The sequence below is a fragment of the Lissotriton helveticus genome, chromosome 1_1 (genome assembly GCF_964261635.1).
Source record: "Lissotriton helveticus chromosome 1_1, aLisHel1.1, whole genome shotgun sequence".
NCBI classification, from domain to species: Eukaryota; Metazoa; Chordata; class Amphibia; order Caudata; family Salamandridae; genus Lissotriton; species Lissotriton helveticus.
The window spans coordinates 1,395,567,442-1,395,582,582 of NC_136057.1; the positions used below are offsets into that span (position 1 = coordinate 1,395,567,442).

Below are 15,141 nucleotides of genomic sequence, written 5' to 3' on the forward strand. Positions count from 1 at the left end.
CCTCCGCCTCTATCCTAAGCCGGGCCGGGAACAACATCGAGTACTACATGCCCCTTTACCTTAGATCTCGCTTCACAGACAAAAATTATTTCCTTTGCTCTTGCACCCTCTGCGTGAAGTCTGGGAAGAAGGAGATAGTAGCGTTTTCGTTCCGAAGAGGGGCGTTAGCCCTCGAGGCCTGGAGAATAGCGTCTCTGTCCCGATAGTTAAGGACTCGGGCCAACATAGGCTGCGGGGGAGCACCCAGGCTGGGTCGCCCGCCCGGGACCCTGTGCGCCCGTTCGATGACAAAAAACGTACTAAGGCCCTTTGGTTGCAGATGCTTGAGGATGAGGTCCTCCACAAATAAGTCGGGGGCTGGACCCTCTGACTTTTCCGGAACACCTAAAATTCGCAGGTTATTACGGCGAAGACGGCCTTCATAGTCATCTAGCTTAAGATCAAAGGCAGCCCGGGAGTCCCGTAGGTCCCTGACTTCCATTTGCAACTGGGAAACATCATCCACCAGACTGGAGGTTGTAATCTCGACCTGCTTCACCTTCTCATTAAGTTTCCCCATATCCGCTCGAATCAAATTAATATTAATGGCCATTGAGTCCATCTTGTGCTCCAGAGAAGTTTTAACCCCCGTGATTGCGTCCATAAGATCCTTTAAGGAGGGTTCAGGTTCTTCCCCCGGTGGAGCACCCTTCATAGAATCTTCCGAGAGACGGCCCTTTTGCGAGTCTTCAGTTACTGTGTAATGATCCAGTTTATTGGCTTGAACAGATTTTGGCCCCTTAGCCCCAGTGCTTTTTACTCGCTCCATCTGTGATGCAGTGGCATGCGGTAGGGGTCCTCCACAACAACCAGCAACTGGCCCGCCCCACCCTCCACGAAGTGCAAGCAAGCAGGCAGTACCACCACCAGGGCAGGTCTCAAACTTAGGCCACAAAGGAGTCCACCAGACAAGTTGTTACCGTCGCGTACTACCGTAGAGGCGGTCCTCACACTCCAACAGGTGCTAACAGGTGTCCCCCTCTGTGACTCCCATGAGGTTCCCGGACGTATTACCGCTGGGCCAGCAGCAACTCCGTAAGCCACGCAATCCTCACCCTCTCCAGGGACTCAGCAGAACGCTTCTCTATAGCTCTAGGGCCCCTCAAAGGCCGCCCCCAATCACAATAAGCTCCTACCTGCAAGTCGGAAAGAAGGAAGAGGAGGGCAGGGCGGGGGGCTCTACTCCAACAGAGCCGCCACCAGACCAGACGAGCCATGGAATATAAGGGGCCCCTCAGCTCCGTTATGCGCCTTATTGCCACTGCTACCGTTACAGGCCTTATTCCCAGCAGTCCCCGGTACAGCAAGTGGGGGGCCCTCCTGGCCGCCAAATCGCCACCAATGTCAGCCTGGGGTGATGGGGGGGAGAAAAGGAGCAGGCCAGAGTCTCCATTGAGGGAACAAAGGGGATGGGGGGGCACTCGATCGCCCCTCGGGCCCCGCAGATGTCCTTTCCGCCTACGGGAATCAACGCGGCCCCATCCGTCGCATCCCCGCCGCCACCGGTATTTCCCTTCATGGCCCACTAGTGAAGAAGGATGCGTTGCCTCTATCTGCCGGGGCAAAGTCTGGGTCTGTCGCGGAGGCGAAGACGTCCGCGGCAGCAGCTCGGCTCCAAGGGTGGACCGGAAGTCGTCCCTCACCGGCCCGCCGTCCTACTGTAGGCCCAGGCATCTGGGCTCAGTCACCCACGCACACTCGGACGGCTCCGGTTCAGCGAACGTGACCGCGAGTCCCCGGGAGGCGGTCGATCTTGGCTCCGCCACCCCTCCGATGCAGGGATCTCACTCCGGGATGCCAGATATGCAGTCAGGATTTATGTGTTGGCTAACTGGCTCCGGAGCTCCCTCGCTACGCGGCCATTGCGGATCGCGCCCGGCTACGCCCCCTCCATGTGCCTTCTCCTGATCTGTTCTTAATGTTGCTTAAAAGGTTTAGTTTGCATATAAATACATTCATATTAGTAAAGCCAATCCCAACTAGCACTTTAAAAATGAAATGTATGTGAAAAAGGGGCTATAGAGAGATGAGGGGCACTGGCGGATTGTGGTAGTGAGGGAATCTGTGGAGAAGGAGGTGGAGGCTTGCCCAAAAATGTTGCACTGGGCGCCATCAGTGCTAAAGCCAGCCCTCTTTGTAGGTGTGTAGTCCCCATCTGTTTATATGAAGAGCCTAGCTTCAGCTTCTTTCTGAGTAAAGTTCTAACGTTTTGCCAAATTTGGTGTAATTCTGCCCCGTAATTTTTTCTGTATTGAAGAGAAAAGTTTCCTATAGGAATTAACATTGGAAATCACACTGTTTGTCTCAGTTAATGGATCAGTATAAAACTTTCCTTGAAGGAGCCAATGTGGATGAACTTTTTTGTTGAAAGTTTTATACACATTTGTCAAATGGCAGCAAAGGTATCAGCTAAACAAAAATTGTGTTTCTTTTTTACACTGTAATCTAACATAACTAGACGTGGCAACAGTCAGAATGTAATATGTATACTAATATCGTTAAATTTACCTTGATATGTTTGTGTGTACACTTGTGTATCTATCTAGTCAGATTTAAACACATTGAGCAAACATTATCTATCTATAAATCACCTCTCAAGTAGCGGATATGAGATCTGGTGTTGCGATGAGATCAACGACCAGGTGTGACACTCGATAGAAGGTTGAGTTGGCACTCACATACCACACTTAGAGCCCTCTGTCTGATCATCTTGCTCAACTTAAAATTCTGATAGTCAAGCACGGAGCTTGTTGCCGCTTGACACTTGCACTTTGACTCTATTGCCCTGCTGAGAAGCCCGTCTCCCCACCGAGGTGCTTCTGCTGGTGTAAGCGCGCTCTGCAATCGGCAGAACCTGTCATCGCTCCCAGCTGGAAGACTCCGTGGGTTGAGCTGCAAGGGGAGTCCTCGAGAAGGGAACCAACCGGGGGACTGCGAGGCCCAGCATTCCTCAGGCAACGCAGCTGGTGCATCTTCCCCCGGCGGCCACGCCCACCGCCTCGCGCCTTCTTTACCTTTCGCGACACCCGCTCTGCGGGTGCCGCTCAGGGAGCTTGTTGCCGCTTGACACTTGCACTTTGACTCTATTGCCCTGCTGAGAAGCCCGTCTCCCCACCGAGGTGCTTCTGCTGGTGTGAGCGCGCTCTGCAATCGGCAGAACCTATCATCGCTCCCAGCTGGAAGACTCCGTGGGTTGAGCTGCGAGGGGAGTCCTCGAGAAGGGAACCGACCGGGGGACTGCGAGGCCCAGCATTCTTCAGGCAACGCAGCTGGTGCCTCTTCCCCCGGCGGCCACGCCCACCGCCTCGCGCCTTCTTTACCTTTCGCGACACCCGCTCCGCGGGTGCCGCTCACGGAGCTTGTTGCCGCTTGACACTTGCACTTTGACTCTATTGCCCTGCTGAGAAGCCCGTCTCCCCACCGAGGTGCTTCTGCTGGTGTGAGCGCGCTCTGCAATCGGCAGAACCTGTCATCGCTCCCAGCTGGAAGACTCCGTGGGTTGAGCTGAGAGGGGAGTCCTTGAGAAGGGAACCGACCGGGGGACTGCGAGGCCCAGCATTCCTCAGGCAACGCAGCTGGTGCCTCTTCCCCCGGCGGCCACGCCCACCGCCTCCACGTACATTATTGACGCTATCTCTACCGCGACGCGGGACGGCGTCCGGGCAAAGAGCGGGCCGTTTGAGGCCGTTCGAGTACGGTAGAGTCCGGTCTGGGCTATACCCCCTGGCTTTATTTTCATTGCTGTAAACACACCTGTTAGCTGTGCTGCTGAGGATAAGGCGCAATGTCCACACGTGAGTACAGAAGCAGGGCAGCCAAGGGGAAGTTGCAAAATGGAACACTTGATGACTTCATTACTAGAACTAACACCGCCATAGATATGGAGATCGGTAAGATGCAGCATAGGGTCTCCATTGAACTTGATGCAGCAAGAAGGTTATCACAGGAGATGGCCATGACAAAAAAAAATCCTCTCAGGGTCATTTTGCCTTTGCGAAAACACCAGATCGACCAATGGGTCCAACACCGATTCTAACACAGGCAGTTATTCACCATCCAATAGTCGCACCTCTTCCAGCCCCAGCACCGAAGGTGGGGTCTCCATGTGTAGCCCCCCCCATCATTAGTCCATCAGTGTGCGGGGGGGGAGTGGTGGAGGGGCCCCCTTTGGAGACGATACCTACTGCTAAATGTAAGGTCACGAGCACGAGGATTTCCCCTACCTCCCTAAAGGGTTCCAATCAGAAGCGGAAGCGTAACAACATCAGCGCCTATTCTAGGAAAAAGGCTAAGGTTGCAAAGGCTCAGTTGTCCTTCCAAGTATTAGCTCAACCATCCCACTCACTCCTTTCTCTGGCAAAAAGTTGCCCCTCAGTACCAGAACCCAGTCCTGTAAAGCCAATGGGGGAACATGAGAATCTTGTAATCGAAAGTGAGAATGGTGGGGTACCATTTTGTACGATTAAAGGAAAGGATGTGGAATTTTTAACAATTGTGTGGGAAACGCTAAAAAAGCTTCTAACCCCCTTGGAATTAAGACTCTCTCGAATAGAAACCCAGCTCCTCGAGACAGAAAGAAGTATTTTAAACCTTGCCACCTTGACCATACCTGCCAACAAACCAACTAGCCCACCAGTCGCGACACACACTCCATCAGTAGTGGTCGCTATTCCACCAGCTCCACCAGTGACCAAACCTGTTCCGAAACCTCGGCATAAGGTTCCCGCAAGTACCATGGCCATTAGTGCAGCGGGAAATGTAAATAAGTTGCCGGCTCCATCTGCACCAGCCCCAAAAGCAACGGCTGTCCCGAGGGTTAAAGATCGCAATACCTACCATTCTACCCCACAGAGACAGAAACATTTTAATAATCACTACAGGGGTTATGTTGATCTTCCCCCAGACGTAAGACCATATGTAGTAGTCCTCACGGGGGTGCCTGAAATTTCATACCAACAGCAGGAGGAGTTTGGATCATTAAAGAACAAGGTTATCCACTGGCTCAATGTAAACAGGCCATTGCCCAATCACCTGAGAAGTCCAATTCTCATGGTGCGACGTGTCCCTTGGATAGGCACCTCGCACAAGTCCATCACAGGTGATTGTGTCATCGTCTCATTCGAAGACCCTAACACCGCGCACTTCATTCATTCATGGAGCAGCCATGGAGCTAATTCACCCATAACAACTAGACCACTAACTTATTTTTATCCCCCGCGCTTTCATCCCAATACGGGGGGAAATTGGAATATAATCCCGGTAAGAAACCGTGCACAGGGCGGGACATCCAACTACTGGCAAGACACAAATGGGGGGTGGATTGGGGCACTCATTCACAACAGATATGAATGTCTAGAGGATGTGGATTGACTTTCCCACAGGGCCACTGATACATCGTCCTTGGTAGACTCACACTTATACTTTTCTCTGCCTTACACTTCACCGTGCTCTGCTCCACCAATAAATCACAGGGCTACTGACATACTGTCCCTGGTATATTCACACTGTTCCCCGTCCCATTCCTTTTCGCGTTCTGCCCTACCATCACCACAATATCACCCTGGAGATTGTAATCAAACAACGGGAGAGATCAGGCATACAGAGGAGCAGGCTGTTGATTATTCTGCGGGGGGCACATTTACTGAGCTCATAAAAGATGATACTACCAACTTAGGCACAGTTGGTCAAATCAACAAAGATAATCCCCTTCCTGAGGTGTCGTTTGTAACATGCTTAATGGGAACAGAGGGATTGTCCTGCCCCAACTACAGCCAGTCTAGGACAAGTATGTGTCCCTTGGTTTCTAATTCTAGTGACAAGGCGGGGGCTCCCGGAATAGTTTCGATACTTTCCTGGAACGTTGCCGGATTGGCTAACAAATTAGATTCCCCAGAGTGGGTGGAATTCATTGAGGAATATGACATATGTCTGTTCCAAGAAACGTGGGCTAGAGGACAACAGTCCCGCACAGGCTATGCTACCTTTGAGATTGCAGCAAAATGGGGCGGAAAGGGCAGACCGTCCGGTGGTTTGTCGATTTGGGTGGGATCCCATCTTGGATGCAGGGCGAGAAATTTTGAAACCAACTCACTGGATTTTCAGTGTGTTGTTTTAGAGTGGGCATCTGGTGCGAGTGTAGCATTAATAAATGTTTACTCTAGATCGGCTGGAATTACGGGCACCTCGGGGACAATTGAGGACTTAGCTGTGTTCCTCGACTCTGTCACCCTCTGCCCATTTCTTATAGTCGGGGGGGATTTTAACACCCAGTATGAGCCCCTCCCGGACCATTTGGGTGGGGTAATCAGTGAAGAGGACGATCTCTGGGAGATACCCTCCTTGCCGGGCCCACCAGTAAAATCATGGTCGCCCATACCCACTCAAATAACATCTTTCACTTTATCCCATTCATTGAGGGCCTGCAATGGGCGACTCAAGGGAGACATTCCACCACAGCCCACCTTCAATAGACCAGGGTATGAATCACGGATAGATTATATCCTGGTTTCAATGAAGGATTGGGCTAAAGTGAGTGACTTTCCGATAGTTAAAAGGAGTGACAGTGACCACAATGTATTGTCATTAAGGATCGCTGTCCAGGGAATCCCCTCGGTTATCATAGATGGAAATTTAGCATTTCCTGTCGGTCTAGTTGCATCTAGCAACAGACGCAGAATTAGATGGCCAAGACTAGTGGAGAACCCCAAAAATATCCAGAGGGTATATGCGGCAGTCGTCCCTGCCCTTGAAAAAGTTGTGGACCTCATTTCTCAGTCACTCACCCCCGACAAGTTCACCGCGCTTGGGGATATTCACTCCGAGCTTTGTTCCAACTTAGCAGAAGTATTGAACCCAGTGGCTAGGATGAAAAAGAATAAGGGGAGAAGAGCTTCATGGTTCAATGCTTCTTGCAGGAAGGCAAAGGCCGACCTATTGGAGTCTCTTAAAAACCGGGAAACTCCTAGTAAGATCAGGGATAAGCGGATGGTCTATAAGTCTATTACCCGCAATGCTAAAATAGATTGGGACCAGGACAACTGGTCTGAAATGTCGGCTGCCCTTGCATTTCGAGATGCCCGTAAATTCTGGCAGATCGTTAAGCACGGTTCAGCCGAACCAACAGCGGCAGTAGATGCAAATATTGCAGCTGCCGTGTGGGAGGACCATTTTAAACTTTTGTACAGCACGCCCGATCAGGATCAATCGGAGAACCCACTTGAACCAGCAATGGCTCTACCCCTCGAAAGCGTATCCCAGATGGCCGTGTTCACTCTGGAAGAACTCAATAGGGCAATCCTGGGCCTCGCTGCTGAAAAGGCGCCAGGCCTGGACAAGCTCCCAGGCGACCTTTATAAGCATGAAGTTAAGATCTGGGCACCGTATCTGAGGGTGCTGTTCAATGCCATTGTGAACGGCATGATGATCCCCCCAACTTGGCTGGGGGCAGAGATAGTCCCCATATTTAAGAAGGGCTCGCCTCTGCTCCCAGCCAACTATAGGCCAATAAGCCTGATAGATGTTTCCCAGAAACTCTTCACTAGGCTACTTCTGGATCGTCTGACGGAATGGATGCTGGAACATGGCATTCTGAGTCCATTCCAAGCGGGATTCAGAAGGAAGATCTCCACCATAGACCAGGTCTTTCGGCTCGCCCTCATTTTTTGGAAAACGGTACAGTTGGGGGGTGGCAGCCTCTATACTGTATTCGTGGACCTGAGGGCGGCCTTTGACCTGGTTCCCCGTAGAAAACTCTGGGAGGTGTTGGCCAAACTGGGGGTCCCTGGGGGCTTGCTGGAGATGATTATTCGTCTCCATACCGCCAATTTTGCCCAGGTGAGGTGTGGTAAGGAGGGGGCGTTGTCGAACCGGTTTCCCGTTGACAGGGGGGTAAGGCAGGGTTGTGTGCTCGCACCAACCCTGTTCTGCCTCTACGTCAACGGGGTAATCCCCCACCTCAATGGGGTTGCCAACTCTGACGCTCCCAAGTTGGCAGGCAGCAGGGTGCCGGCGATTATGTTCGCTGATGACACCCTGCTACTATCCAAGTCCCCAATGGGGATACAGCGTGTTTTAAATGGCTTTGTGGATTTCTGTGCGGATCACGGGTTAGAAATCAACACTCTAAAGACCAAATTTATGGTTTTCAATCCCCCGCCAAAACTACGATTTAACCCCACCATTGGCCAGACCAGACTTGAAAGGGTGCGCGTTTTTGAGTATCTCGGTCTCATGCTAAATGAGAATATGACTTGGTGCACACAACAAGAGAAAGCACTACTTGCATTGGCCCAGTACTCGGGAGGGTTTATGAGGCTCATGGGAAAAAACAGGTCATCCATCAAACCCGTCGGCCCACCCCTCCAGATTTATAGGGCACAGGCAAGGGGGGCCGCTATGTATGGTTGTGAGTTATGGGGTCATGTAGCTTCACCAGAACTGGCGAGAGAGGAGAACAAGTTTATTAGGCGGGTGGTACGACTTCCGCCCAGCACGCCCCTTGTTCCACTGAGGCTAGACTTAGGGCTGCGTCCTTTAAGTGAAGAACTGGCACTGCGTCCCTTGGTTTATTGGCGTAGGTTGTGGGCAGTCCCAGAACTGATCAGTTATAGGCAGGGTCTACAGGAGGTGCTAGCTATGCCTAATGCTGGGAAAATTAAATGGTTTAAATTTATTAAAACTGAGCTGGAGGGTCTAGGCCTATCGACACTCTGGTCTGATCCATAATCCACATGCCCGTTAATTCCCAAAAAGAGACTGGCAAAGGTCTACTATGACAGTAAACTGGCGGCACTCTGTCGTCGGCAAAATTTGGGGACACTCACGGAGTCATTCCTACACTTTAAGGACACCTACAGTTTTGAACCAGCCTTGGACAAACTATACCCTGTTTTACTCAGGAAACTCTACTTGCAATGGAGGCATGGGACCCTTCCACTCCGAGTTCTAACTGGCAAGTGGAGCGAACCAACAGTTAGTTTATGCCCGGCTTGTAGAGTGGCCAACGAATCTGAGCTCCACATAATCTTTTTCTGCCCGGCCTGCAACGACTCCCACAAGAAATGGATTGTCCCTGTATGCAGGAATCTGGGGTTTGTGGAGTGTCTGGCCGCGTTTAGAGTGCTGAAAACAGACTCCTCTGAACCGATTGTTTTTGCTGTGGCCAAATATCTAGGTGCAATGTGGTTTCTCAGAAGTCAGTGCCTTAAGGCTGGCTATTGATTCCACTATAGCAAAAACGTGAAACTCTGCACTATCGAAAATTTCTATGGACTCTGATGGACTTGAAATGTTTTTAAATGTTTTATCGTTTTAATAATTATGAAATGGATCTTTGTATATCTTTTATGGTGGTAAACTTACCGAAATAAAGATTTATGAAATGAAAAAAATCACCTAGTGGCAGTCGCCACTGGGTAGTTATAAATAGGTCTGTTTTTCCATAGGAAATTCCTATTTTGATTTGCTAATAACTTTGGTGCTGGTTTACGAATCTTCAGTAAATTTTCCAGAAAATAGTTTTTTTGCCTAGTTTGTGCATTGGAAGTTTCGTAGTGATATGTCAAGTGGGGGCCAAGAAAAAGGGGCAGTCCCATAACATGAAATTCCCATTAATTTTCCATAGAATTATTTAGACAGTGTCATCGCAAAAACTGCTGAATTAAATTACACCAAATTTAGCAGGAACCTACATCTTAGTTCGGAAAGCGTGCTTTTTGTCATTTGGTGTAAATTTATTCAGTAGTTTTTGAGAAATTGAGGTTAAAAAATATTTCTATCTCTGGATGGTTGGGGCCAAAAGAAACTCACAAGGGTCTAGCGGGAGCACCAGTGTAAAAACAGAAAGTTCTGATTGGCCCAGGGAGCTTTTTTTTCCTTGGGCCATCGCGCTCCGGCAGACTGCTGTTAGAGTGAGCGCTCTGATTGGCTGCCAGCAACATGAGAAAATTTTTTTTGACAGTCATTACAGGACTCTGAGACTTAGTACCCTGCCCTGAATTAAAACAAAAATGATATAAGGGGCAGGGTAGGGATACTTTGCCCCCAGGCCACCTGGGATGACCCAAATTGAAAAAAAGGCAATTTTCTAGTGGGAAAAACAAAACAAAATGGCAGCCTGGATCTGTATTCTTTAATTAAGTGGAGGCGGGTGAGCAACCCCCCTCACCGTGCCATTTTCAGCCTCGGGGACCCCATCCCCAGGGCCTAATTTAGTTATCTAGGAGAAGGGGGCACACGTCACCCCCTCCCTAGCTGTATTTGGGCCTGGTACCACATCCCCCGGGGCCCAATGTATTTAAAAACGGGAGGGGGCTGCCCGACCGCCCTCCCTGAGCCATTGTCGTCCTTGAGGACTCCATACCATGGCCTGATTTAATTATTATGGGATGGGTCCATGCCGGACCCACTCCCCGAGCTGTATTCAGCCTCAGGGACCCCATCCCCAGGGCCCAAAGAATTTTCACTGATGTGGGCAGAGAAACAGAACAGATTGCTCCTGACCGGAGGGAGTAGCATATATACCTGTTCCTTACCTGTGGGAGTAATGCTGGCTCACGGAGCATGCGGGGAACGGACTTGGGCCTAGGGGCTGCTTGGCCCCCCCTCTCCGTTTAAAAAAATATGTCCCCAGGGCATGGAGTCACTAGGGCCTGACAAGGCTTAGGGAAGGGGCCTGCGCACAGCATGGGATTAGCTGCCTATGGGAAGTTGGAAACAGGGCCTGGTTGCAAGACAGGCCTTGTGGCTAACCCTATGGCACACATAACCAAAGGCTGTGTGGGGTTGGCTGCTTCCAGGTGGCTTCCTGTGGGGTGCCGGACACAGGCCACACATGACAAAAGGCCATGCAGAGCATTGAGTTGGCTGCCTGCGGGTAGGGGGGTGTAATTGGCAGCCTTCAGGTGGGGAGTTGGCTTTACATATGGTAATAAAATATTACTTTACGTTAAAAAAAACCTAGAAATTCATTGAAACAAACAGCAGTGAAAGTAACGTTGAAATTATACGTTATAAAAAGATCTGTTTTTGTTTGACAAAAATCTTTGAAATTCAATGGAAAAACTAAAGGCTAAAGTAATGTCATTGTTATTTGAGTATGTCATTGACAATATTAGTGTTTTGAACTAACAAAACACAGAAATTCTGCATTTATAGTTCGCAGAGCTAACTATAGCCTCCGCCATGCACTGCTTATGACCTCACATATTACATCACGCATGACATGTTCTATGAAATCATCAATGACAACACTGATTACATCATCCAAACCTCTGTTGTACACTATCATGCCCTAAGTAGCTATAACTCGTGCCCCAGCCATACACAGTTTTCTCATCAACTTGTTTTGCAGATGTTGCAGTGATATTATCAATGATGTCATAGAAGATGTCAGAACTGATGTAATATGTGAGGTAATTAGCAGTGCATTGTGTGGGCGCGAGTTATAGTTACCATAGGGCATGAGTTATAGTTTCTTGAGGTAAGTAGAACTATAACTGTTAAATTTCTATGGTTCTGTGCGTGTCAATCTGAACCTAACTTTAACATACCTGTAACCTTTGTTTTTTTTAGTGAATTTCTATGTTTTTAGAGGTGTTTCCTAACTATAATGACCCTAGTTTTTTTTAAAGTTAAGTAATATTTAATTACCCTACTTTAATCCAACCTCTGCCGTGCCCTGTGGCCAACCCCCCATAGGCACCCAACCCCACACCGCATATGGGCTTCGGCCATGCATGGTGTGAGGTCAGCCACAGGCCCTGCGGCCAACCCCCAGCAGGCACCTAACCCCGTGCCGTGCACAGTCTTCGGCCGTACTCGGCGAGGGGGTCAGCAGCAGTGCCTGACCTGATTCTAGGCCAACTCCCACATGCAGGCAACCTGCAAGGGATACCTGGCCCCTGGACCCCAACCCCTAGGGCACCTCTATATCGTAAATAGGGAGGGGGCACACAGCCCCCATCCCAGGGCCAATTTTGTACAGGGATCCCATCTCCCTGAAAATGAGGAGGAGTGGGGCATGTGGCCTCTGACCTCAAGGTAATTTGGCACCGGGGATCCTATCCCCCAGGGCTGTCTAGATTTGGAATTTTAGAGGGGAGCACGCAGCCCCCCTCCTTGGGCCAATATCAGCCCCAGGGACCCCATCCCTGGGGCCCAGCCAATTACTAAAATGGCAGGGGACCAATTTCAGTTCCAGGGACCCCAAACCCTGGGACATTGCCAACTACTAAAAGGTTCGCCCAACTTCAGGCCCGGAGACCCTATCCCCTGGGGCCTGGCTAGTCAATGGTGGGTGCCCTGGGCCCACCTAGGGCACCCATTTTCTTTTGTTGGGGGCCGTGGGGGGGATCCTCAATACCCCCGCAGTCCCAGCCGGCTCTCCGCCTCCATCCGGATCCAGCAATGCTCCCACACGCAGGTAGCAGCCAATAATGCTGCTCCCTGCATGTGGGAGCAATTTTTTCATTTGTTTTCCTGCCCGCTTAACAGCGGGCAAGGAAACATAAAAAATCCACACCCAGTGGGCAGGAGCATTATTCCTGCTCTCGTACGCTAGGAGCAGATTTCATGTGTGCTCTCACTTGGCGGTAGCTTTAAACTAGCGCGGGCAGGAAAACCACTATGTGACAGGGTGGATGCCACAGGACAAAGCAGGAAGATTGGGTCCCCAGGGCCATTAATGACTCTGGAAGGGGGGCAGCGAAGTCTCCTCCCCTTCCAGTGCAAAGCTGGCCCCCGGGGATGGGGTCCCCAAAAAATAGGGCGGCCTGGGGAGAGGGGGCACGTGGCCCTCTTCCTCGTTTTCTTTTAATGGCCGGGCCCCAGAGAATCAACTCCCAGGCCTGAGATTGGCTGAGGGATTGGGTCCCTAGGGCAAAAATCGGCCCCACTCCCATTGTTTAATATCGTGTGGGTCCCAGGAGGTGGCAGTTACTGGGGCCGTGACCTGCCTGGGCAGGGGGGCACATTTGTCCCTATCCCGTATTTAATAAAATGCTATACCCCCCAGTACCTGGCCCACCCGTGGGGCAAATTTGAAAACAAGCGCTGGAGACCACGCTTGTTTTTTGAAATTTTGCAGCAGATTCACTGAACCTCGATTATTTTGCTACAAACAATTTTAAAAAATGTTGGACCCCTATGGGACCAGGCCACCAGGCGTAAGGGGTCAGGGTATTCCTACCCTGCCCCCTTCTTTTTCAAAAAGCTTTTTTCTTGGGAGTCCGTGCCCCAAGGTGGCCGCCAACACTTCTTGGTTGAAGTGTTGCCAGCTAATCAGATCACACCATGAGAACTGTTGGATCCGTGGAGGATTGGCGTCCCTAGATAGCTATACATCTTGTTTCTTTAATAACTCCATAACTACTGAACAAATTTACACCAAATTGCAAAAGGCACTCTTTCTGGACCAAGATCTAGCTCTCTGCCAAATTTGGCATAATTCTGATTAACGGTTCAGACTGTAGTCGTGTTCAAAATCCCTAGGGTAAATTGCATGAGGAAAACTTGTTTTGGAATGACCCCTTTTTTTGGCCCCTGCTTGGCAAATCACCCCAAAACTTGAAAGACAGCACCTGATGTGAATGACAAACTAGTTTTGTAAATTTCGTGAAGACTTGTCAAATGGCACGCAAGTTATTATACATGCAGATACACAAATGCAAGTTTGCTTAAAATGTTCAGTTGCTCCTGTGCTTCATGAAACATGCAACAGCTGTGGTGGTGTAGCCCAAGGTGTTGTAGAGAGCAGTCTCTCCCTCCTCTATGAGTCCTTGAGAATAGACTCTGCATCCAGTACATTCACGTTACACATGTTTCCGTCCCTTGTTATTTAGTCATTAGCTTGCGTCCTGTTGTATTACGATTACTGGTATTCTAAGCATTAACAATATTATTATTATTATCGTTATTGTTAATTAAATAATAGTATTACTAAAAGACTACACAACAATAACTAACAATAATAATGATGATACTTAAAATAATAATAATAGTAATGTCACACTGTTATTACAATTAAAATCAATCTTATCACAATTATTATCAGCATCAGATTTAATATTATGATTTAAATTCTTAACATAGATCATTACGCTAACAGAGGTCAAGTGTCAAAAAGTGCGCAACTAATTACACCAGATGCTTGCCTAACTGCTTACTTCATGCACAGAAAAACTAAGCTAGCAACGAGAACGTGTCAATGCGTGCTCCTTAGATGGCAGAATTACTGCTGGGGTATTCTTGTTACCTCTCCAGAGCAGGACCCTTACTAGACTGTAACTTTGATGTCTTCTCTTTCTCTACAGATGTACATAACCCTGGTCTTTAAAATTAAAGGCTCTCGTCTTGCAAAGCCTTCTATCTGCCTGGCGCTTTTGTGCCCAGCATTCCTGGTTGGGGTGGTACGGGTGGCCGAGTACCGGAACCACTGGTCAGATGTGCTGGCGGGGTTTGTCACTGGAGGAGCCATTGCAGCCTTTCTGGTAAGCAACGAGTCTGTAACATAACAATCAAGTGAATAGAAGAGGACTAGACAAAACTGTTTATTTTATCATTGATTGCATTCAAGGAAACCTGCCTTTGTTTTCCAGCATTGGTGTTTTTCTTTATAGAATTGCATCCTGAAATGAATTCCCATTACCAGCCTGGGAATCCTTGGTAGTCATTGTTTATACAGCAGTGTTCTTAAACACTCTTACAACTTTGATTTAGTGATATACTTCTTGCAGTCTATCCACCTCATTGTGTGACCCAAACTAGACTCAATGAGGTACAGAGACACAGAGCTCAATTCCCTTCTGAGGCTACATAACTCAGAATTTCAAAACCCGTCAAGAGTAAGCACATTTGGAACCATGTGAAAGAGGAGGACACAAGGCTCCACATGAATATATGAAAGAGAGCATCCATGGAGAACAACAATGTTTATTTTATCGACAATAACGAAATACCAGAGAAACAATAGTTGTAACAGGGCTATAAAACTCACATTAAGGGAATAGGTTTTGAAACACAACACTGCTTGTCCCACTCTAGATTCGGCTTTGGATGGTACGTCGAGACAGTGATGCTTGGTGTAGTAAGAAGATATCCTCCAAG

General features: G+C 49.1%; 1 protein-coding gene across 3 annotated transcripts in view; it reads left to right on the forward strand.

The window, feature by feature from the left end:
• PLPPR2 (phospholipid phosphatase related 2) overlaps positions 1-15,141 on the forward strand; it is a 120,266-nt gene that overhangs the window by 62,883 nt on the left and 42,242 nt on the right. For all 3 annotated transcript variants that reach the window (XM_078684178.1, XM_078684176.1, XM_078684177.1), the window contains one exon: positions 14,349-14,525. In XM_078684178.1, the coding sequence (XP_078540304.1) occupies positions 14,349-14,525 (177 nt within the window). The remainder of the gene's footprint in view (positions 1-14,348; positions 14,526-15,141) is intronic.